The 25,781-nt window shown below is 48.1% G+C and overlaps 1 protein-coding gene across 1 annotated transcript in view; it reads right to left on the bottom strand.

Annotated features, from left to right (window-relative positions):
* The window catches only part of PLEC (plectin), a 443,280-nt gene that overhangs the window by 134,038 nt on the left and 283,461 nt on the right, over positions 1–25,781 (bottom strand). The window contains 2 exon segments of the mRNA XM_029592256.1: positions 8,673–8,800; positions 24,715–24,810. Coding sequence (XP_029448116.1) covers positions 8,673–8,800; positions 24,715–24,810 — 224 coding nt within the window.

Genomic DNA, 25,781 nt, shown 5'->3' with positions numbered 1-25,781 from the left:
AGTGTATAAAGGAGACCTGCCCTTTCCTCAGGCTGGAATCAGTGAGTGTAGTGTATAAAGGAGATCTGCCCTTTCCTCAGGCTGGAGTCAGTGAGTGTAGTGTATAAAGGAGACCTGCCCTTTCCTCAGGCTGGAATCAGTGAGTGTAGTGTATAAAGGAGACCTGCCCTTTCCTCAGGCTGGAATCAGTGAGTAAAGTGTGTAAAGGAGACCTGCCCTTTCCTCAGGCTGGAATCAGTGAGTGTAGTGTATAAAGGAGACCTGCCCTTTCCTCAGGCTGGAATCAGTGAGTATAGTGTGTAAAGGAGACCTGCTCTTTCCTCAGGCTGGAATCAGTGAGTATAGTGTATAAAGGAGACCTGCCCTTTCCTCAGGCTGGAATCAGTGAGTGTAGTGTATAAAGGAGACCTGCCCTTTCCTCAGACTGGAATCAGTGAGTGTAGTGTATAAAGGAGACCTGCCCTTTCCTCAGGCTGGAATCAGTGAGTGTAGTGTGTAAAGGAGACCTGCTCTTTCCTCAGGCTGGAATCAGTGAGTATAGTGTATAAAGGAGACCTGCCCTTTCCTCAGGCTGGAATCAGTGAGTATAGTGTATAAAGGAGACCTGCCCTTTCCTCAGGCTGGAATCAGTGAGTGTAGTGTGTAAAGGAGACCTGCCCTTTCCTCAGGCTGGAATCAGTGAGTATAGTGTGTAAAGGAGACCTGCCCTTTCCTCAGGCTGGAATCAGTGAGTGTAGTGTATAAAGGAGACCTGCTCTTTCCTCAGGCTGGAATCAGTGAGTGTAGTGTATAAAGGAGACCTGCTCTTTCCTCAGGCTGGAATCAGTGAGTGTAGTGTATAAAGGAGACCTGCCCTTTCCTCAGACTGGAATCAGTGAGTGTAGTGTATAAAGGAGACCTGCTCTTTCCTCAGACTGGAATCAGTGAGTGTAGTGTATAAAGGAGACCTGCTCTTTCCTCAGGCTGGAATCAGTGAGTGTAGTGTATAAAGGAGACCTGCTCTTTCCTCAGGCTGGAATCAGTGAGTGTAGTGTATAAAGGAGACCTGCCTTTCCTCAGGCTGGAATCAGTGAGTGTAGTGTATAAAGGAGACCTGCTCTTTCCTCAGGCTGGAATCAGTGAGTGTAGTGTATAAAGGAGACCTGCTCTTTCCTCAGGCTGGAATCAGTGAGTGTAGTGTATAAAGGAGACCTGCCCTTTCCTCAGGCTGGAATCAGTGAGTGTAGTGTATAAAGGAGACCTGCCCTTTCCTCAGGCTGGAATCAGTGAGTGTAGTGTATAAAGGAGACCTGCCCTTTCCTCAGGCTGGAATCAGTGAGTGTAGTGTATAAAGGAGACCTGCCCTTTCCTCAGGCTGGAATCAGTGAGTGTAGTGTGTAAAGGAGACCTGCCCTTTCCTCAGGCTGGAATCAGTGAGTATAGTGTATAAAGGAGACCTGCTCTTTCCTCAGGCTGGAATCAGTGAGTGTAGTGTATAAAGGAGACCTGCCCTTTCCTCAGGCTGGAATCAGTGAGTGTAGTGTATAAAGGAGACCTGCCCTTTCCTCAGGCTGGAATCAGTGAGTGTAGTGTATAAAGGAGACCTGCCCTTTCCTCAGGCTGGAATCAGTGAGTGTAGTGTATAAAGGAGACCTGCTCTTTCCTCAGGCTGGAATCAGTGAGTGTAGTGTATAAAGGAGACCTGCTCTTTCCTCAGGCTGGAATCAGTGAGTGTAGTGTATAAGGAGACCTGCTCTTTCCTCAGGCTGGAATCAGTGAGTGTAGTGTATAAAGGAGACCTGCCCTTTCCTCAGGCTGGAATCAGTGAGTGTAGTGTATAAAGGAGACCTGCCCTTTCCTCAGGCTGGAATCAGTGAGTGTAGTGTATAAAGGAGACCTGCCCTTTCCTCAGGCTGGAATCAGTGAGTAGTAGTGTATAAAGGAGACCTGCCCTTTCCTCAGGCTGGAATCAGTGAGTGTAGTGTATAAAGGAGACCTGCCCTTTCCTCAGGCTGGAATCAGTGAGTGTAGTGTGTAAAGGAGACCTGCCCTTTCCTCAGGCTGGAATCAGTGAGTGTAGTGTGTAAAGGAGACCTGCCTTTCCTCAGGCTGGAATCAGTGAGTGTAGTGTATAAAGGAGACCTGCCCTTTCCTCAGGCTGGAATCAGTGAGTGTAGTGTGTAAAGGAGACCTGCCCTTTCCTCAGGCTGGAATCAGTGAGTGTAGTGTATAAAGGAGACCTGCCCTTTCCTCAGGCTGGAATCAGTGAGTGTAGTGTGATAAAGGAGACCTGCCCTTTCCTCAGGCTGGAATCAGTGAGTGTAGTGTATAAAGGAGACCTGCCCTTTCCTCAGGCTGGAATCAGTGAGTGTAGTGTGTAAAGGAGACCTGCCCTTTCCTCAGGCTGGAATCAGTGAGTGTAGTGTATAAAGGAGACCTGCCCTTTCCTCAGGCTGGAATCAGTGAGTGTAGTGTGTAAAGGAGACCTGCCCTTTCCTCAGGCTGGAATCAGTGAGTGTAGTGTATAAAGGAGACCTGCTCTTTCCTCAGGCTGGAATCAGTGAGTGTAGTGTATAAAGGAGACCTGCCCTTTCCTCAGGCTGGAATCAGTGAGTGTAGTGTATAAAGGAGACCTGCCTCTTTCCTCAGGCTGGAATCAGTGAGTGTAGTGTATAAAGGAGACCTGCCCTTTCCTCAGGCTGGAATCAGTGAGTGTAGTGTATAAAGGAGACCTGCCTCTTTCCTCAGGCTGGAATCAGTGAGTGTAGTGTATAAAGGAGACCTGCTCTTTCCTCAGGCTGGAATCAGTGAGTGTAGTGTATAAAGGAGACCTGCCTCTTTCCTCAGGCTGGAATCAGTGAGTGTAGTGTATAAAGGAGACCTGCTCTTTCCTCAGGCTGGAATCAGTGAGTGTAGTGTATAAAGGAGACCTGCCCTTTCCTCAGGCTGGAATCAGTGAGTGTAGTGTATAAAGGAGACCTGCCCTTTCCTCAGGCTGGAATCAGTGAGTGTAGTGTATAAAGGAGACCTGCCCTTTCCTCAGGCTGGAATCAGTGAGTGTAGTGTATAAAGGAGACCTGCCCTTTCCTCAGGCTGGAATCAGTGAGTGTAGTGTGATAAAGGAGACCTGCCCTTTCCTCAGGCTGGAATCAGTGAGTGTAGTGTATAAAGGAGACCTGCCTTTCCTCAGGCTGGAATCAGTGAGTGTAGTGTATAAAGGAGACCTGCCCTTCCTCAGGCTGGAATCAGTGAGTGTAGTGTAGGTAAAGGAGACCTGCCCTTCCTCAGGCTGGAATCAGTGAGTGTAGTGTATAAAGGAGACCTGCCCTTTCCTCAGGCTGGAATCAGTGAGTGTAGTGTATAAAGGAGACCTGCCCTTTCCTCAGGCTGGAATCAGTGAGTGTAGTGTATAAAGGAGACCTGCCCTTCCTCAGGCTGGAATCAGTGAGTGTAGTGTATAAAGGAGACCTGCCCTTTCCTCAGGCTGGAATCAGTGAGTGTAGTGTATAAAGGAGACCTGCTCTTTCCTCAGGCTGGAATCAGTGAGTGTAGTGTAGTAAAGGAGACCTGCCCTTTCCTCAGGCTGGAATCAGTGAGTGTAGTGTGTAAAGGAGACCTGCCCTTTCCTCAGGCTGGAATCAGTGAGTGTAGTGTATTAAAGGAGACCTGCCCTTTCCTCAGGCTGGAATCAGTGAGTTGTAGTGTATAAAGGAGACCTGCCCTTTCCTCAGGGCTGGAATCAGTGAGTGTAGTGTATAAAGGAGACCTGCCCTTTCCTCAGGCTGGAATCAGTGAGTGTAGTGTATAAAGGAGACTCTGCCCTTTCCTCAGGCGTGGAATCAGTGAGTGTAGTGTATAAAGGAGACCTGCCCTTTCCTCAGGCTGGAATCAGTGAGTAGTAGTGTGTAAAGGAGAACTGCTCTTTCCTCAGGCTGGAATCAGTGAGTAGTAGTGTATAAAGGAGACCTGCCCTTTCCTCAGGCTGGAATCAGTGAGTGTAGTGTGTAAAGGAGACCTGCCCTTTCCTCAGGCTGGAATCAGTGAGTGTAGTGTATAAAGGAGACCTGCCCTTTCCTCAGGCTGGAATCAGTGAGTGTAGTGTATAAAGGAGACCTGCCCTTTCCTCAGGCTGGAATCAGTGAGTGTAGTGTAGTAAAGGAGGACCTCCCTTTCCTCAGGCTGGAATCAGTGGAGTGTAGTGTATAAAGGAGACCTGCCCTTTCCTCAGGCTGGAATCAGTGAGTGTAGTGTGTAAAGGAGACCTGCCCTTTCCTCAGGCTGGAATCAGTGAGTGTAGTGTGTAAAGGAGACCTGCCCTTTCCTCAGGCTGGAATCAGTGAGTGTAGTGTATAAAGGAGACCTGCTCTTTCCTCAGGCTGGAATCAGTGAGTGTAGTGTATAAGGAGACCTGCCCTTTCCTCAGGCTGGAATCAGTGAGTGTAGTGTATAAAGGAGACCTGCCCTTTCCTCAGGCTGGAATCAGTGAGTGTAGTGTATAAAGGAGACCTGCCCTTTCCTCAGGCTGGAATCAGTGAGTGTAGTGTATAAAGGAGACCTGCCCTTTCCTCAGGCTGGAATCAGTGAGTGTAGTGTGTAAAGGAGACCTGCCCTTTCCTCAGGCTGGAATCAGTGAGTGTAGTGTGTAAAGGAGACCTGCCCTTTCCTCAGGCTGGAATCAGTGAGTGTAGTGTAGTAAAGGAGACCTGCCTTTCCTCAGGCTGGAATCAGTGAGTGTAGTGTGTAAAGGAGACCTGCCCTTTCCTCAGGCTGGAATCAGTGAGTGTAGTGTGTAAAGGAGACCTGCCCTTTCCTCAGGCTGGAATCAGTGAGTGTAGTGTATAAAGGAGACCTGCCCTTTCCTCAGGCTGGAATCAGTGAGTGTAGTGTATAAAGGAGACCTGCCCTTTCCTCAGGCTGGAATCAGTGAGTGTAGTGTATAAAGGAGACCTGCTCTTTCCTCAGGCTGGAATCAGTGAGTGTAGTGTATAAAGGAGACCTGCCCTTTCCTCAGGCTGGAATCAGTGAGTATAGTGTATAAAGGAGACCTGCCCTTTCCTCAGGCTGGAATCAGTGAGTATAGTGTATAAAGGAGACCTGCCCTTTCCTCAGGCTGGAATCAGTGAGTGTAGTGTATAAAGGAGACCTGCCCTTTCCTCAGGCTGGAATCAGTGAGTATTGTGTGTAAAGGAGACCTGCCCTTTCCTCAGGCTGGAATCAGTGAGTGTAGTGTGTAAAGGAGACCTGCCCTTTCCTCAGGCTGGAATCAGTGAGTGTAGTGTGTAAAGGAGACCTGCCTCTTTCCTCAGGCTGGAAATCAGTGAGTGTAGTGTATAAAGGAGACCTGCCTTTCCTCAGGCTGGAATCAGTGAGTGTAGTGTGTAAAGGAGACCTGCTCTTTCCTCGGCTGAATCAGTGAGTGTAGTGTATAAAGGAGACCTGCTCTTTCCTCAGGCTGGAATCAGTGAGTGTAGTGTGTAAAGGAGACCTGCCCTTTCCTCAGGCTGGAATCAGTGAGTGTAGTGTGTAAAGGAGACCTGCTCTTTCCTCAGGCTGGAATCAGTGAGTGTAGTGTGTAAAGGAGACCTGCTCTTTCCTCAGGCTGGAATCAGTGAGTGTAGTGTGTAAAGGAGACCTGCTCTTTCCTCAGGCTGGAATCAGTGAGTGTAGTGTATAAAGGAGACCTGCCTTTCCTCTTCCTCAGGCTGGAATCAGTGAGTTGTAGTGTGAAAGGAGACCTGCACTTTCCTCAGGATGGAATCAGTGGTGTAGTGTATAAAGGAGACATGATCTTCCCTCAGGCTGGAATCAGTTGAGTTGTAGTGTGTAAAGAGACTGCTCTTCTCCAGGATGGATCAGTAGTGTAGTGTGTAAAGGAGACCCTTTTTTTTTTTTTGCTCTTCCTCGGTGGAATCAGTGAGTATAGGTGTAAAGGAAGACCTGCTCTTTCCTCAGTCTGGAATCAGTGAGTGTAGTGGTAAAGGAGACCTGCCCTTTCCTCAGGCTAAATTTTGTTGAAGATGGTATTCAAATTCTTTTGGAGGGTAGCCGAGGCAAAAGCTCTTGACTTTGAATCTTTCTCCCCTGAGGGAGATTGGATACATTTGGTATGCAAATTGTGCATAGAGAACGCCACTACTGAAAAAAGCGTAAAACGTATACCTGCTCTAGTTAAAGTTGGCTGTGTATGTTATCAGGGATATTCAGCAGGATAAATGTTCCATGAACAGCCTTGAATTAAAGTTATCAGTATACATAGCCGGACAACCTTTGAAAGCTAAACTGGCTGTGCTTGAAATTTTATTTCAAGTTTCTAATTAACCAAAGCAGTGCAGAAAGAAAACTTGCATCATTCACATAGAAGTAAATAGAATTAATGACAAACCAAATGATTGTCTGCTCTATATCTCATAAAAAGAATTAAAACAACCCAGCTTTAGACCTATCCCGTCCCTCCCAGCAATCTCCCATATGAAGGTTCACATCAGAAACTTCAAACCTTCGTTCAGCAAATGTAAACCGCTCCCTGTCATCGCTGGGAGAAGAATCGAGCCTTGATCTTCCTGGGAATTGCTCAGCTAGTTACTGCTAAGGCATTGCACCGGGCAGGGTGCTGCTGTTGAAAATGCCCTCCTGGATAACCTTAACCTTAATCGGCTATGTTCAAAGAATAAATGGAAACCAGACCTACCGGGCCCTGCCGGTCCCCAACCCTCCATCCCAGTGAAACAAACGAGGCCCTTGCTGGCTTAGCCCCTTCTCCCACAAAATACGGCACCAACGTAGGAGGGTCTGAAGGGCACCCCACAGCCTGCGCTGCCCAACCTCCACTCAAACCGCAAAGGTGAAATCTAACACGACGCTGCTGTCAAAGCAACGCCGGACGCTTATTTCCAGTTGCCGACTGCGGTAAGAAGTTTGGGGGGGCTTGAGATGGGGTGAGAGGGCTTTTTTTGGGCCCCCTAGGCATGCTACGATTTCTTTGAATATTGCCAGTTAAGGCACGTGCTGCTGGATAACTTTAACCCTGGCTCTTGCCGAATAAGTTATTCGGCCGTCGCCAAATATCAAGAGCTAGCTGGCGACTTGCTCAGCAAACTCGCCTCTGCCCCCAGAACACCCTCAGAACGCCTTCCCACTCACCCGGATCGAGTTTATCACCGTAAATGGTGGCAACGTTCAAAACGTCGGAACTTATGCGAATAACTAGAAAGGATGGAGGTGTCCCGGGGTGGTGACCCGGATAAATCTGGTCAGAAAAATGGCTGTCCTGAAGTTATAGCCCAGGTAAAGTTATGCACGGAACTGTATTTGGCTGTACTCGGCAGCAGACGTATCCAGGCAAGTCTCACTGAATATCTGGATGAATTACACGCCTGCTGGCTCTCTGCCTTTTCATGCCATCGTGAATCAGATCTTGATTCACTGACCAGGATAACCTTAGCACTGAAGGCCGAGTTTGCTGACCAGTCATGCCGTCCATTTTGCCTGGCTTTAGGATCAGTGACACACCGGCTCCTCTCCTGGATCCTGGCTGTGTAGGAGCAGGGGGGAAACTGAGCAGGGGATCCCAAAGTGAAATGCCGGAACACGAACAGGCCCGGGCCAAGGGGAGACAGGCCCTGAATTATCTGCTGGGCCAGTAAAAGGCACCATGGAGTCTGCAGTCCAATTTATTTACTTATTTATTTCATCTAACTTGATTTTCGCTTCACAGTCAACACTCACAAAACAGGTACAATAAGATACTGAATAAAGACAGAAAATGTACAATAGCATAATACAAATAATATAAACAGTTTAAAAAAAATAAAGACAACGGTATCCAAGCCAAAATAAAAAAAAAGAAATCAATGACAGGACATGGAGGGTGGGATGGGGTTTTTATAACCTTATATCCCCCCCATCTACACTGACAAAGTGACAAAATGAGGGGTGGAAAGGAAAGCCTCAATATTTAATTACTGCACTTAGAAGGTGGTTTTTGGGGGATGATTGCTGGAAGCTGAGCTGTGACAGGACAACAGAGACACTTTGTTTTCAAGCTAAGCACGCATGGGTGCGCAGGTTAGAAAGAGACCCCCATGTCCGTTCCCGCACCAGGCTCTGGCACAGCAGAGTCACGCCCCTCGGCGAGCACCCAGGGGGGCAGTGAGGATCCTCAGGCCGCAGCGATTGGACGTCCGTCCATAACCCCCCATGCAAAACAGGGGTTAGTGCGTCCAAAACGCGCGGCCAACCGAGCGCGTGCCTAAAAAGCGCTCATCGCATTAAATGCACGTCGATGAGGCTATTAGCCATTTCCTCCCATGCAAAAAAAAAAAAAAAAAGTGTGTGCCCGACATGCACATTTTTACTCTAAAAAATGAACGCCCGCCCCCGAGCAGGCACTGGTTTTTGAGGAGCCTAAAAGGTTTACAGAAAAGCAGAAAGTCAGAGGAACCAAAAAAAGGAAAAACCTTTAAAAAAAAAAAAAAAGGGTGCCACAGTCAGGTTAGGAAAAGGGAGGCTCAATTGCCCCTAGCGCCTCCTTCGTACCGCGGCAGCCCATTTAAATATTACATCGATCACCCCAGAGAGCGCGGACGGTCCGTCACGAGCGCCCGTTCTCCACGCGGCTTTCAGCTGCGGGTCTTCAGCAGTGGATCTGCTCCCTGGAGCAGGCCAGCATCTGTTTCTCTGCCCTTCTCACTCACCTCTCAAACTCACTCCGCAGGAGCTTCTCTCTCTCTAGGATGGCCACGTGCAGCTTGCCCCATTCCTTCTCCACGTCCAGCGGGTGGTAGCCCGGCGGCACCTTCAGCAGGCCAGACTGCACTGCTCCCTGTGCAGGACACAGAAACAAAAGCAAAAAAAAAAGAGCGTGAAAGGTTTCACAGACAGGGAGAGGAGAGAGACTTACCCCACACGCGTTTGGTATGGACACATGGATAATCCTTACACACCATCATCACCATCCTGTCCCCTAAAGATTCTCTGCTGGCTGGCATTCCTTGGATTGCACCAACATGTGACTAATTCACAGAGCTTCTGTATAGTCTTTTCTTCAGATGCTATCCTCTATTGATAATCACATGTCCCACATCCACTCACATGTGTCTGAAAGCACAGTCCATACCCTATGGATAATCTTTTCATGTTCTCCATACACAAACCTATACCGTTATCCTGCTCCCTGCAAGACATCTCAAGAAATGGAGCTCAGACATGGAAAATCAGACCCCCAAACCAGTCTCTACAGCAACAGCCTGGAGTGCGTATCAGGACCCCTTTCAAGTGAGGCTTAATGTGAAGCTGGAGGAGAGGGTAGGGGATGGACAGAAACTGTGGCAGATGCACAGAACAGCGATGCAGTGGCAGCAAATCCAAAAGGGCATGGAACATGCCCAGTGTCAAACGACAAAGACCACCAGACCTATCGGGTCTGCCAGCTTTCCGTGCATCCAGCTTTACCCTTACTTTCCTGAATTCTGATACAATTTTTTTGCTCTCTCTATCTCCAGGCCCCATCTCGGCATCCCTGCGGTCTGACATGGACGAGCGGCAATCCTAGTGGTGACCAAGCAAGCTTCTGTCCCATGCCCGGCCATGCTAGCTTGTACCTTTTCCTTGTGGACAGAATTTTGGGCAGTGAAAGTGCCAGTCTTCCTGCTGCTTGTGTCGAGGCTCTTTAGCTGTATTTTGCACTCTGGCATACAGCGGCCTCTGTTGAACCAATGCAGGCAGAGGGCCACAGTCAACCAACAGGGCGGGGCTGGAGAACCCCTGGGTCATGCCCCTTAGGTTTCTTGCAGCTGGTTGCCACGCACCTATAGCAGTAGTGGTTTGGAGGATGGCGCTCAGGGCTGGAGCCTGCATGAGCTGTCCCTGACATGAATGACGAGCGCAAGGCAAGCCTTTTTCCTGGCTCTACAGCTGTCCCCCGGCTGACTGAAGGGAGCTGGGAAGGACACATTGGACTTTATCAATCCCAACCCAGACAAGCTGCACGGCTGCATGAAATCACAGTCACAGGGGTTACTAGGTAGGCAGAAAGCAGAACGTAGAACATAGTAGCGAGGAGAAGAGAGGCACCAGATCTAGAAAGAAAGCCCCTGTGCAGAGCAGTTCTCATAGGCACAACCAGCAGAAGCAGGGGCCCAGGGACACAGCCCCGGAGGACAGCAAATCTCATGGTCACCGCTATGAAAGGAGAGGGATTAAGGTCTAAGGGAGACAGCCCCAGTGGAAAGCACTTTCCGTGGGCATAATCAGCAGAGGAGGGAGCTCAGGCTCAGAGGTGACAGCGCCCATGGAGAGCACTACTCATGGGAACATTCAGCAGAGGAGAGGGTTCAGGCGAAGGGAAGACAGACTGCAAGGGTTCAGCTGGGAGAGGAGGGAGTTTCACCAGGTATTTGCCTGCTGTGAGGCTGCAATGGAATCCGTTCGCTGCTCACACAAATCTAAATGGCAGAGTAGAGAACGAAGGCCCTGCCAGAGATGTGTGAGGAATTTAATGGAAGCCACGGTGGTTTCATTGTTAGCAGGCCCGGCGCGACTGTTGCACGGGACCCCACGAAGCAGGAAGGTCAGTGGGTCAGGGTGGAACTCATCCTGCCACGACCCAAAAACAACAAGAGGCCCGGGGGGGGGGGGGGGGGGCCCCGTGCTGGAGCTCATCCCACCACAGCATGACGACAACAGGAGGCCATGTGTAATGTGTGTGTGAGCCAATGTGTGTCTGAGAGTCTGTGCTTGTGTGCACGTGTGTGTGACTATGTGGTGTGTGTGTGTGCCTGTGAATGTGTCTGTGAGAGAGCCTGTGTGCTTGTGAGAACCCGTGTGTCACGTATAGGCTCTCACAGGCACAGGCACACACACACACACACACACACACACACACACACACAATGTAACTGCAAGGGAGAGGGAGCCTGTGAATGTTAGAGAGAGGGAGTGTGTGAGAGAATGAATGTGTTACTGTGCAAGTGTGTGTGTGAGAGAAGATAAAATGTGTGCCGCCCTACCTCCCCCAATCCACGACAATCTCAGGGTGACTGGAAATCAGAAGATTACAGGTAGGGAGAACAGAAGATTTTTTACTTATTAGTTCTAATTATTGGATGCAATTTGATGATTCTGCTCTAAAGAAATATTTATTTTTTTGTGGGGGGATAGGACATTTTTTAATTATTTAATTTTTTTATTCATCAGATGTTTTGAAATGTTTCATTGGTGTTTGGGAAATTTTTGATATTCTATTCATTAACTGGTTTGAATTATTCTTTTTATGAATATGACTTTACTATTATGATTCATGTTTTATATTTTTTGATGTTATTATTTAATGTTTTATGAAAAATGGTACTATCTGTTTTTCCATTGTTGCTCTGGCTTTTTTTGTGGGTTCCAGTTCAGTTCTTCTCAGCACGTTTCTGTTTATACTTTCGTATCTCTTTATTCTGTATTTGGTCAGGGTCTCTCTGTGGTCCGTATATGTTATCGAGGTGAGGTAGTTTGCTGGCAGGTAATTTCTGTATTGGGATCTATAGCAGCCTGGTTCCGAATAAGAGTTTTATTGATGTTCTAGGGCCTGGTGTAAATAGATAAGGTTGTTAGGGTTGTTTTGGTGTGGGAGGTTTACTATATTGTAATAATTCTGTTTGTTCCTGGCTTTATGAGGGCCAAGCTCACACCCAATCCACATTACAATAAGTCTAATTCCTTAGGAGCTCCAAGTGTCTTTTTTTGCAGGATTTTCTGGTTGGCAGCACAGCAGTGCATGTAAATATAATGTGCATGTAAGAGATATTTTTGCCTCAGCAGACTGTACTCTTGAATGTTCTTTTACACATAAAATTGTTATAAATGCATAATTTAATTGTGTGTGTCTGTAAAGGGTGTGGATGTGTGTGTGGCGTGCTCGCAAGGCTGTAAGGTTTGCCTAGGGTACCTCGTACCTTTCCCTGTCAATGGGTTCTGGGGTGGGGGGAACTAATTAGTTTTTAAAAATATAAACTGCAGGAGGGAGCTGGGCTTCATCTGATGGGCCCGGGATAGACATTGAATGAATTGGGGGTTGGCTGGGAGGGGGGAAGGGGTAAGCACAGATATTTTTCACACAGGGCAGCCAAAAAGCTAGCACGGACCCTGATTGTTAGTCATTTATTGTTGTGGGATTGCTTTCTGTTTGTGTTATTTTTGGAATTAGGTGAAACTGTACATCGCCTAGTCCTTGGCTTAGGTGATTAATACATCTTAATAAAGATAAAGATAAAAGAATAAGAACCAGAGACTACCTCTGCACGTAAAACAGCGCTGACTTTACAGGTAAGGAGATCGGCAGAGCAAGTACAGTACAGAGCAAACAGCTCTGCCAATACACCTCATTCCTGTCCTATAACTCCTCACACACAGCTCTGCCAATACACCTCATTCCTGTCCTATAACTCCTCACACACAGCTCTGCCAATACACCTCATTCCTGTCCTATAACTCCTCACACACAGCTCTGCCAATACACCTCATTCCTGTCCTATAACTCCTCACACACAGCTCTGCCAATACACCTCATTCCTGTCCTATAACTCCTCACACACAGCTCTGCCAATACACCTCATTCCTGTCCTATAACTCCTCACACACAGCTCTGCCAATACACCTCATTCCTGTCCTATAACTCCCCCACACAGCTCTGCCAATACACCTCATTCCTGTCCTATAACTCCTCACACACAGCTCTGCCAATACACCTCATTCCTGTCCTATAACTCCTCACACACAGCTCTGCCAATACACCTCATTCCTGTCCTATAACTCCTCACACACACAGCTCTGCCAATACACCTCATTCCTGTCCTATAACTCCTCACACACACAGCTCTGCCAATACACCTCATTCCTGTCCTATAACTCCTCACACACAGCTCTGCCAATACACCTCATTCCTGTCCTATAACTCCTCACACACAGCTCTGCCAATACACCTCATTCCTGTCCTATAACTCCTCACACACAGCTCTGCCAATACACCTCATTCCTGTCCTATAACTCCTCACACACAGCTCTGCCAATACACCTCATTCCTGTCCTATAACTCCTCCACACACAGCTCTGCCAATACACCTCATTCCTGTCCTATAACTCCCCCCCACACACAGCTCTGCCAATACACCTCATTCCTGTCCTATAACTCCTCACACACAGCTCTGCCAATACACCTCATTCCTGTCCTATAACTCCTCACACACAGCTCTGCCAATACACCTCATTCCTGTCCTATAACTCCTCACACACAGCTCTGCCAATACACCTCATTCCTGTCCTATAACTCCTCACACACAGCTCTGCCAATACACCTCATTCCTGTCCTATAACTCCTCACACACAGCTCTGCCAATACACCTCATTCCTGTCCTATAACTCCTCACACACAGCTCTGCCAATACACCTCATTCCTGTCCTATAACTCCTCACACACACAGCTCTGCCAATACACCTCATTCCTGTCCTATAACTCCCCACACACAGCTCTGCCAATACACCTCATTCCTGTCCTATAACTCCTCACACACACAGCTCTGCCAATACACCTCATTCCTGTCCTATAACTCCCCACACACAGCTCTGCCAATACACCTCATTCCTGTCCTATAACTCCTCACACACAGCTCTGCCAATACACCTCATTCCTGTCCTATAACTCCTCACACACAGCTCTGCCAATACACCTCATTCCTGTCCTATAACTCCTCACACACAGCTCTGCCAATACACCTCATTCCTGTCCTATAACTCCCCCACACACAGCTCTGCCAATACACCTCATTCCTGTCCTATAACTCCTCACACACAGCTCTGCCAATACAACTCATTCCTGTCCTATAACTCCTCACACACAGCTCTGCCAATACACCTCATTCCTGTCCTATAACTCCTCCACACACAGCTCTGCCAATACACCTCATTCCTGTCCTATAACTCCTCACACACAGCTCTGCCAATACACCTCATTCCTGTCCTATAACTCCCTCACACACAGCTCTGCCAATACACCTCATTCCTGTCCTATAACTCCTCACACACAGCTCTGCCAATACACCTCATTCCTGTCCTATAACTCCCCACCACACAGCTCTGCCAATACACCTCATTCCTGTCCTATAACTCCTCACACACAGCTCTGCCAATACACCTCATTCCTGTCCTATAACTCCTCACACACAGCTCTGCCAATACACCTCATTCCTGTCCTATAACTCCTCACACACAGCTCTGCCAATACACCTCATTCCTGTCCTATAACTCCTCACACACAGCTCTGCCAATACACCTCATTCCTGTCCTATAACTCCTCACACACAGCTCTGCCAATACACCTCATTCCTGTCCTATAACTCCTCACACACAGCTCTGCCAATACACCTCATTCCTGTCCTATAACTCCTCACACACAGCTCTGCCAATACACCTCATTCCTGTCCTATAACTCCTCACACACAGCTCTGCCAATACACCTCATTCCTGTCCTATAACTCCTCACACACAGCTCTGCCAATACACCTCATTCCTGTCCTATAACTCCTCACACACAGCTCTGCCAATACACCTCATTCCTGTCCTATAACTCCTCACACACAGCTCTGCCAATACACCTCATTCCTGTCCTATAACTCCTCACACACAGCTCTGCCAATACACCTCATTCCTGTCCTATAACTCCCCCCACACAGCTCTGCCAATACACCTCATTCCTGTCCTATAACTCCTCACACACACAGCTCTGCCAATACACCTCATTCCTGTCCTATAACTCCTCACACACAGCTCTGCCAATACACCTCATTCCTGTCCTATAACTCCCCCCACACAGCTCTGCCAATACACCTCATTCCTGTCCTATAACTCCTCACACACACAGCTCTGCCAATACACCTCATTCCTGTCCTATAACTCCTCACACACAGCTCTGCCAATACACCTCATTCCTGTCCTATAACTCCTCACACACAGCTCTGCCAATACACCTCATTCCTGTCCTATAACTCCTCACACACAGCCCTCCAATACACCTCATTCCTGCCCCCCAGCATCCCCTGGCATCCCCTGCTATTCCAGGACTGAGATCCTTACACAGTGCACGGGATCTTTTAGCTTCCTATTAAAGCAAGAGGTGTGCAAAGTGTATGACTGTTCCCTATAAGACAGAGAAAAGTTTCAAATCTTCATACACAGAGTAACAGAGAAAAGGGAAGAAATGTCTGAGGTTACTAGAAGACGTGGCAGAGGATGAACAGGTACCGCATGTAAACCTGGAATGAAGTGGCTGGCGTCCCGTACGTATGAGGGTAGCTGGGTAGGAAAGGACGTAGGGAAACGTCTACGAGTTTAGAAAGGGGCTTGGGAACGGAGGCAACACCTGAAATGATTGGTCGGTCAGGTTTCAAACTTATCTTCGAGACCACTAACTGGTGCTGTGCACCATAGCCTCTCTTTCCGACCTCCTGTTCCGTCCGGTGCTTTCGGCATGCTGATCACCCCTAAATCTGTGGAGTCTGAGAAGCTACGTCCTCCCTGAGTTACTTTTATCAGAATCAACTCCATACCGGGCTTTCCCGAGCCCCTTCTGCACCTGAACTCCGTTCCATACGGAGAACGTGATCCAGTCCTGGGATTGAAGGGGCGGGTAAGGGTTTCACACATATTCCCACGCTCGCTATTATAAAAACTCCATACCGGGCTTTCCAGAGCCCCTTCTGCACCTGAACTCCGTTCCATACGGAGAACGTGATCCAGTCCTGGGATTGAAGGGCGGGTAAGGGTGTCACACATATTCCCACGCTCGCTATTATAAAAACTCCATACCGGGCTTTCCCGAGCCCCTTCTGCCCTGAACTCCGTTCCATACGGAGAACGTGATCCAGTCCTGGGATTGAAGGGGCGGGTAAGGGTGTCACACATATTCCCACGCTCGCTATTATAAAAACTCCATACCGGGCTTTCCCGAGCCCCTTCTGCCCTGAACTCCGTTCCATACGGAGAACGTGATCCAGTCCTGGGATTAAAGGGGCGGGTAAGGGTTGTCACACATATTCCCACGCTCGCTATTATAAAAACTCCATACCAGGCTTTCCCGAGCCCCTTCTGCCCTGAACTCCGTTCCATACGGAGAACGTGATCCAGTCCTGGGATTGAAGGGGCGGGTAAGGGTGTCACACATATTCCCACGCTCGCTATTATAAAAACTCCATACCGGGCTTTCCCGAGCCCCTTCTGCCCTGAACTCCGTTCCATACGGAGAACGTGATCCAGTCCTGGGATTAAAGGGGCGGGTAAGGGTGTCACACATATTCCCACGCTCGCTATTATAAAAACTCCATACCAGGCTTTCCCGAGCCCCTTCTGCCCTGAACTCCGTTCCATACGGAGAACGTGATCCAGTCCTGGGATTGAAGGGGCGGGTAAGGGTGTCACACATATTCCCACGCTCGCTATTATAAAAACTCCATACCGGGCTTTCCAGAGCCCCTTCTGCACCTGAACTCCGTTCCATACGGAGAACGTGATCCAGTCCTGGGATTAAAGGGGCGGGTAAGGGTTTCACACATATTCCCACGCTCGCTATTATAAAAACTCCATACCGGGCTTTCCAGAGCCCCTTCTGCACCTGAACTCCGTTCCATACGGAGAACGTGATCCAGTCCTGGGATTGAAGGGGCGGGTAAGGGTGTCACACATATTCCCACGCTCGCTATTATAAAAACTCCATACCGGGTTTTCCAGAGCCCCTTCTGCACCTGAACTCCGTTCCATACGGAGAACGTGATCCAGTCCTGGGATTGAAGGGGCGGGTAAGGGTTTCACACATATTCCCACGCTCGCTATTATAAAAACTCCATACCGGGGTTTCCAGAGCCCCTTCTGCACCTGAACTCCGTTCCATACGGAGAACGTGATCCAGTCCTGGGATTAAAGGGGCGGGTAAGGGTTTCACACATATTCCCACGCTCGCTATTATAAAAAGCATTCCCCTCTGATCGTACGGCATCAGTATCTTCTTCCGTCTCTGCGCTGATACAAACGGGTTTCTCGCTACTAAAGAAGCAGATTTCTGAGATAAAAGCACTCAGTGATCATTTCAAGCCACTCCAAAACCCACCCCCAGGCAGACCCAATCATCTCAGGTCCTGGCTCCGTTCCCAAGCCCCCTTTCTAATCTCGTAGACGTTTCCTTACGTCCCAGCTACCCTCACACGTGCGGGACGCCAGCCACTTCATTCCAGGTTTACATGCGGTACTTCCTTTGCTCTATTACTCTGTGTATGAAGATTTGGGACTTTCCTTTCTCCCTTTGGGAGCAGTTATACACTTTGGGCACACGTCTTGCTTTCATTCACGTGGTTTCCGTGTGCTCCGGTTGCCTACACGTTCTCGGGGGTTCCCTTTTTTTTTTTTACTCCCTCCAGGAATTATGCAAACAATCAGCAGCCACGGAAGAAACAGAAGCTTTACACAAAGGAGGGAAAGAGCGAGGAAAGAAGTTAACAGGGCAAAGAGTGTAGGAGAGAGAAGCAGCTCACCAGGCCTCGCTCTGCTGTGACCAGAGGTCTTGGCACAACCCCCTCCACCGTCTGACTTCATCAAGCCGCTGCCAGACCACCCGGGAAAGGGGGAGCAGGGGATAGGAGAGGCAGTGTCCAGGTAAGGTCCATACCCGGTCATTCATGCAACCGGTATAAGGGAATAAGGAAGAGCCTCGCTCCTTTCTGACAGGTAACCACATCCTGCCCGATATCTAACACTCACCCTGTCGGACCGGTTCAGGTAACCTCAATGAAGGTAACCGAGCGAAACGTCACTAGCAGGGGCTGTCCTGCCTGGACAAAGGTGCTCATCTCCTGCTCTGCTTGCTACCTTTGTGAGCCCAGGAACTAACAGCTCACTGTACTCTAGAGAACAGTGGGATGGGCTCTGACTCACACACTGGTGCCTCGTGAGCTCCAATCCCCATGTCTGCTGGGATGAGATGGGCTCTTACTCACACACTGGTGTCTCATGAGCTCTAATCCCCATGTCTGCTGGGGTGAGATGGGCTCTTACTCACTCACCATTGTCTCATGAGCTCTAATCCCCATGTCTGCTAGGGTGAGATGAGCTCTTACTCACACATGGGTATCTCGTGAGCTCTAATCCCCATGTCTGCTGGGATGAGATGAGCTCTTACTCACTCACCATTGTCTCATGAGCTCTAATCCCCATGTCTGCTAGGGTGAGATGGGCTTTTACTCACACATGGGTATCTTGTGAGCTCTAATCCCCATGTCTGCTGAGGTGAGATGGGCTCTTACTCAACACGGGTGTCTCGTGAGCTCTAATCCCCATGTCTGCTGGGGTGAGATGGGCTCTTACTCACACACGGGTATCTCGTGAGCTCTAATCCCCATGTCTGCTGGGATGAGATGGGCTCTTACTCACACCCGGGTATCTCATGAGCTCTAATCCCCATGTCTGCTGGGATGAGATGAGCTCTTACACACGGGTCTCATGAGCTCTAATCCCCATGTCTGCTGGGGTGAGATGGGCTCTTACTCACACACGGGTGTCTCGTGAGCTCTAATCCCCATGTCTGCTGGGGTGAGATGGGCTCTTACTCACACACGGGTATCTCATGAGCTCTAATCCCCATGTCTGCTGGGATGAGATGGGCTCTTACTCACACCCGGGTATCTCATGAGCTCTAATCCCCATGTCTGCTGGGATGAGATGAGCTCTTACACACGGGTCTCATGAGCTCTAATCCCCATGTCTGCTGGGGTGAAATGGGCTCTTACTCACACATGGGTATCTCATGAGCTCTAATCCCCATGTCTGCTGGGGTGAAATGGGCTCTTACTCACACATGGGTATCTCGTGAGCTCTAATCCCCATGTCTGCTGGGATGAGATGAGCTCTTACTCACTCACCATTGTCTCATGAGCTCTAATCCCCATGTCTGCTGAGGTGAGATGGGCTCTTACTCACACACGGGTGTCTCGTGAGCTCTAATCCCCATGTCTGCTGGGGTGAGATGGGCTCTTACTCACACACGGGTATCTCGTGAGCTCTAATCCCCATGTCTGCTGGGATGAGATGGGCTCTTACTCACACCCGGGTATCTCATGAGCTCTAATCCCCATGTCTGCTGGGATGAGATGAGCTCTTACACACGGGTCTCATGAGCTCTAATCCCCATGTCTGCTGGGGTGAGATGGGCTCTTACTCACACACGGGTGTCTCGTGAGCTCTAATCCCCATGTCTGCTGGGGTGAGATGGGCTCTTACTCACACACGGGTATCTCGTGAGCTCTAATCCCCATGTCTGCTGGGATGAGATGGGCTCTTACTCACACCCGGGTATCTCATGAGCTCTAATCCCCATGTCTGCTGGGATGAGATGAGCTCTTACACACGGGTCTCATGAGCTCTAATCCCCATGTCTGCTGGGGTGAGATGGGCTCTTACTCACACATGGGTATCTCGTGAGCTCTAATCCCCATGTCTGCAGGGGGTGAGATGAGCTTTTATTCGCACACTGGTGTCGGCAATTTAATTCACCCAAATGCTTCACCAGCTGCACCAAGCTCTCTCCACACAGAAGTTTGCTTTTAACTGGAAGACTACTGAGCTGTGATTTGGACCAAACATCTGCTGACCAATTGCGCAACCACAATAATCTTCTTGCAGAAACCGCCATCATATTTCGGGCTGAAGTGCGCGAGTCATACAAAGCATCAGCAATGAAGGCGACCCCGACTTGTAAGCACTTTGCCTGTTTGGGAGAAAAGGGGGCTCCTGCATCCTTGACCCAGTGCAAGCAGGCGCAGGACATGAGGCTGCTGCACACTGCTGCCCATTCGCCCAAGGTTGAGACCTCAAACATACTCTTAAGGTCTATCTCCATCTTAGGGTCCCTTTCAGTGCAGCCCAGCCCGCCACTGGGAATGGTAAACTTCTTGGTCCCTGCAGAAACTGAAGCGTCTACCTTAAGTCTTTGCAACATCACAAATGCCTCCTCCAGCAGCAGCAGCTGAAGTTTCACCAGGGCTCTGCCAACCTTCAAACCAGCCTCTGGGGTATCCCATTCCCATAATATCAGCTTCTTAACAGTGTGATGGAAGGGCAAAGTCTTTGCCAGACCCCAGAGTCCTTCAAGGATGGGGGTCTTTGCTGTCATGTTAACACCAAGTTCTTCCATAACTTGAGAAAGCATGGGAAATAACTCCTCCTTACGGAAGAGATGGACCTCTTCGCAGTCTTCCCCTTCCGTCACCGGGATCCTTTAGACTCTCCATCGCCATCAGAATCCGTTCTGTGGATCAAGCTTGGATCTCTGACCAACCCTGAGGGATCATTCTTTGCATATGAGGTGGATGCAATGCTTCTCTGGGCCTAGACCTCCTTCCCTGTGGATTATTTCTGAGCTAAGAAGGCTTTGTGCATCAAAAGCTCAAACTCAGGGGCGAAGTCTGCCACAGAACCTGAGTCCCTTTCAGAGGAATCTCCGTCCCCCTCAGACTCATCCTGGGACAAATCAGGGGCCTCCACTGCCGGTGACAATGCTGGAGGAGAGGTCTCTCCCCTCCCCCAGGGACCCCTGAGCCATGTAAAGAGAATCTAATAGAGCCACCTTCACCATGTTGCAGATCAGCCCAGCCTTGCCTGCCTCTGCAGGTCATGGCAAAGATTTTCCCTCCCCTGCCTTCTTTACCGGAACACGAGGGACCTTCCTTGACGTTGGCAGAGGTTCCACTTAAACCAAAGGACAAGAGCTTTCTTCACTTGTCCTCCACAAGCAGTACAGCGCTTCCCATGCTCACCGGATGCTGCCACTGCCGACTCTCATGCTCTACTGCATTACTGCTGCAAAACGACTTCTTCCAGGGCCCTGTACCCAGCGATACAGATCTGCACCCACCTGCGGCGACTGCTCTCGCTAGCCGGGTGCCAAATTCCCCTCCTCCAGTGCTAGAAGCTGGTCCCCTGCAGCTATTCTGTCTCTTTATTAAAGTAAAACAAAATAAAAAGACTATACCAGAAGACAAAAAAGGAATGAAAGGGGACTATTTTCTTGATAGCTGATGGTCGCTGTCCCAGACTGGGAGCTAGAGAAGCGAAAAAGGGGGGACAGGAACAGAGAGCGGGAAAACAGACTACTAGATATCTAATTCCTCCCCAGCTTAAGGCATCGTAAATCAAGGGCCACTAACCACCAGCTTACTCCTACTCCACCGGGGGGATAATCCCTAGAGCCAGGGCCTAACACCCCTGGGATTAACTGAACCCCCCAGACCAGCGGTTCTCAACCAGCGTGGGCGCAACACGTCAGTGCGTCACCCCGCTTCCTGGTCCCCCGCTGGCCCAGTTGCTCCCCTCCCCCAGCAAAATGGGAAGCTCTTCCTCCGCCCAGGTTTACAATGCTGATAGCCCGGGTGGAACGTGGCAGGAGAGCTGGAGTCAGCGGCGTCAGCATGGGGTCTTCTTCCCATCACCCCCCGTGGTCCAGAAGAGGAAGTGGTGTGCAGCGCCCGTGCGAGAAGAAGAGCTCATGCCAGGTAAAATATGTGCAGGATCAGCCCAAAGAAGAGCAGCACGGCCCAGAGCAAAACGTGGAGCAACATCAGCCCCCGATGGGAGTCCTTTCTCAAGGCCGCGAGGGCTTCAAGAGCAGGAGGCTGCTGCTGCCATTGGTTGTTCTTCGGTGGGGGAGGAGAGAGAGTGAGTGACTAAGCATATGTGTTTCAGAGTGAGTGAGTGAGTGAGTGAGTGAGTGACTGTGTGTGTGTGAAAGAGACAGCATGTATGTGAGTGATTGAGAGCCGGTATATGTAAGTGTGTGATTAAGACCCTGATTGTGTGAAAGAGAGAGAGCATGTGTGTCATTGTATAATTAAGAGCCTATACAAGTGAGAAAGAGCATGTGTGTGTGTGTGTGATTGAGAGCCTGTATATGTAAGTGTGTGATTAAGACCCTGATTGTGTGAAAGAGAGCATGTGTATGTGTGATTGAGAACCTGCATGTGTATGTATGATTAAGAGCATAGGTATATAAGAGAAAGAGAGAGAGCATGTGTATATGTGTGTGATTGAGAGCCTGTATATGTAAGTGTGTGATTAAGACCCTGATTGTGTGAAAGAGAGCAAGTGTGTGTGTGTGATTGAGAACCTGCATGTGTATGTATGATTAAGAGCATAGGTATATAAGAGAAAGAGAGAGAGAGAGCATGTGTATATGTGTGTGATTGAGAACCTGCATGTGTATGTATGATTTTATTTATACATCTTTATATACCGACTTTCAAGTACACGTCAAGCCGGTTTACAATTGTTGAATTTGCAGTAGCAAATTCCAAATACCAAAACAAATCTAAACTTATCTAGGTTACATTCCTTTAATAATATCATAAAATTGTATTTAAAATTAAACATTAAACAGTTTTAACAACTAAAATATTTAAAATAATCTAACCTCTGTTACCCCAAGTCCCCAAAAGCCTCTCCCTCAACCAACATAGTGGTTAATAATTAAGTCCTCCCTTCCTCCAAACACTTGCTCTGAAAATCAGCTAGCTTGCTTAAATGCCTGCTGAAATAACCAGGTCTTTATCTGCTTCTTGAAGCTACCAAGGTTATCCACAAGGCTATCAACTGGGAGAGAGTTCCATAACTTAGGACCCGTCAGAGAAAGTGACCTTTCTCTGACTGATCCCAGACGCACCAATTTTGGAGATGGAATCGTTAATAAAGCTTGTCCCAGTGATCTCAGACTACGAGCTGGTACATGTAATCGTAGAGAAGCATTAAGCCATTCAGAGTTAAGAGCATAGGTATATAAGAGAAAGAGAGAGAGAGCATGTGTGTCATTGTATAATTAAGAGCCTATACAAGTGAGAGAGAGCATGTGTGTGTGTGTGTGATTGAGAGCCTGTATATGTAAGTGTGTGATTAAGACCCTGATTGTGTGAAAGAGAGCATGTGTGTGTGTGTGTGTGATTGAGAACCTGCATGTGTATCTATGATTAAGAGCATAGGTATATAAGAGAAAGAGAGAGAGCATGTGTGTCATTGTATAATTAAGAGCCTACACAAGTGAGAGAGAGCATGTGTATATGTGTGTGATTGAGAGCCTGTATATGTAAGTGTGTGATTAAGACCCTGATTGTGTGAAAGAGAGCAAGTGTGTGTGTGTGATTGAGAACCTGCATGTGTATGTATGATTAATAGCATAGGTATATAAGAGAAAGAGAGAGAGAGCATGTGTATATGTGTGTGATTAAGACCCTGATTGTGTGAAAGAGAGCATGTGTGTGTGATTGAGAACCTGCATGTGTATGTATGATTAAGAGCATAGGTATATAAGAGAAAGAGAGAGAGAGCATGTGTGTCATTGTATAATTAAGAGCCTATACAAGTGAGAGAGAGCATGTGTATATGTGTGTGATTGAGAGCCTGTATATGTAAGTGTGTGATTAAGACCCTGATTGTGTGAAAGAGAGCATGTGTGTGTGTGATTGAGAACCTGCATGTGTTTGTATGATTAAGAGCATAGGTATATAAGAGAAAGAGAGAGAGAGCATGTGTGTCATTGTATAATTAAGAGCCTATACAGGTGGAGGTTCTGGATTTCAGCTTTCTACCCAAGAACCTAAATTTGACTTCCAGAACCTCCCTCCCACATTTCCCTATGTCGTTGGTGCCCACGTGTACCACAACAGCCGGCTCCTCCCCAGGAAATAGGAGAAACAGCAGCTAGGGCAGAAGAATATGCTGTACCTTGCCATCCGGACAGAAACCTAATCTCACCAGGGAACAGCCCTTCCTGTACACTATGAGACTAATAATTAAGATATGAAATTCCCACCCTTCTCACAAGTTAAAATTTAGCCGGATATTAAGAGGCAGGGCTAGGATTTTCTAGTGACTTGGCTGAAATGTATTCAGCTAGTGCTGATATTCAGTGTTAGCTGGAAAAACTTAGCCAGGAAAGTTTGGTCGGCAAAAACAATTGTCCTAAATATAGCTCGATAACTTTATCCGAGTAGAGCAGTGGTTCCCAACCCTGTCCTGGCGACCCCTCCAGCCAGTCAGGATATCCACAGTGAATATGCATGCACTGCCTCCATAGCATGCACATTTTCTCCCATGCATATTCACTGTGGATATCCTGAAAACTCGACTGGCTGGGGGGTCCCCAGGACAGGGTTGGGAACCCCTGGTGTAGAGTTGTACAAGTTTATTCAGCAGCAGGCTTACCCACTGAATATCAAGTACAAAGATTTATCCTGATATATTTTCCCTCGCCAGATTACTGATTATTGACCTCTGTAATTTTAACTTACTGTTATTGCTATTTTGTAAATTTTTTCCCTTTTTATATTATTACTTCTTTATGTATTATTTACATATTACTTTGTAATATGTAAATAATACATAAAATTGTCAGGCCAATACAGTTATCTGAATCTGAGAAAGGCAAGACAAGATGCACCTAGGATTCTTGATGTTTGATGTACTGCCTTTCCATGATAATCAAATTAGTTTACACCAAATTAAAAACAGCAAGTCATAAAATAGATATCAACAATACTAGCATAATACAACAATGATCAAAACATCACAAAACCCTAGGCTCCCCACTGAAATCTGGTAATTATAAATGTCTGATTCAAAAACCTTCCTACACTTCAGATAATTTGCCAGGGAGAGGAGGATGAAACTCACCTCTAGTGACTGATAGATCACTTTGGATCGGTTCTTGTCTGCCTCCTTGGCTGGAAGTTCTGTCTCTTTGAATCTCAGGAACTGCCGCCACAGGATCTGGGAAGAGAGTGTGAGGTGGAGGAAGTTAGATGAAGCACATTTCCCCATTCACAGGAAGTCTCTGGAGATGCAAGTCTGCAGGTAATGCTGATCAGGTCCCAGGCAGCACTACCACTTCCTTCTCTCACACATATGCACCCATGGACCCCTGCTGCCGTCCTGCCAAGTTTCTGCACAGCTCTGGGTTTTATTGACGCTGCTGCATAACTCCTGTGCTCCTTTCAGAGTAGGCCTAGCTCTCTAGTATACCCTTCTAGATCTCCTTCCAGGGCCTTCCCAACTGCACATCTTCCAAAACCTCCCCTCCCCCCCAACTCTATTAATATACCCAAGATCTGCTCATTTCATTTGTTTAACCAGCTAAGTACGAGAAGCGAAAGGAGAGGGGAGATATAAGGTAGAAATAATGCACTAGAGGGAAGCATTTTTCAGTGGAAACCAAGATGCAGAACTAGGGGTCAGGGTATGAAGCTCGAGTGGATAGATATACTCTATCTATAAGGACTAGCTGCGCTAGGCAGATCACATGAAAACAAATACAATTAAAATACACACAAAAGTCAAACAAATAGCCCAAATATCTATAAATTGCAGAGGGCATTGTACACTTATGACAACAAAACTTTAACTGCAATCATTACACGCTAGAGAATGCCTCCTGAAACAGAAATGCTCTACAACGTTACAAAAGAGAGCATAATCTGGAATTTGTTGATGGTCTCCCGGTAAAGCATTCCCCAAAAGTGGCCCTATTTTGGCTCTCGTGTAAACGAACCTGCTTGACAGAAGGCACTGCAAGCAGAAATGTGTTTGCCAAGTTCAGGTAATGGGAGGGAGCTTATACACTGGTGAGATGGACCATCCTCTCTAATATCTTCATAAACCAAGGTAAGAGCTCCGGGTAACTAACGCAGACGCTCCAGCAAGGGAGTAACATGCTCCCTGGGGAGCCCACCCCAAACAAGCTG

The sequence above is a fragment of the Rhinatrema bivittatum genome, chromosome 2, assembly GCF_901001135.1.
Source record: "Rhinatrema bivittatum chromosome 2, aRhiBiv1.1, whole genome shotgun sequence".
NCBI classification, from domain to species: domain Eukaryota; kingdom Metazoa; phylum Chordata; class Amphibia; order Gymnophiona; family Rhinatrematidae; genus Rhinatrema; species Rhinatrema bivittatum.
This window is presented reverse-complemented; position numbering and strand designations above follow the sequence as displayed.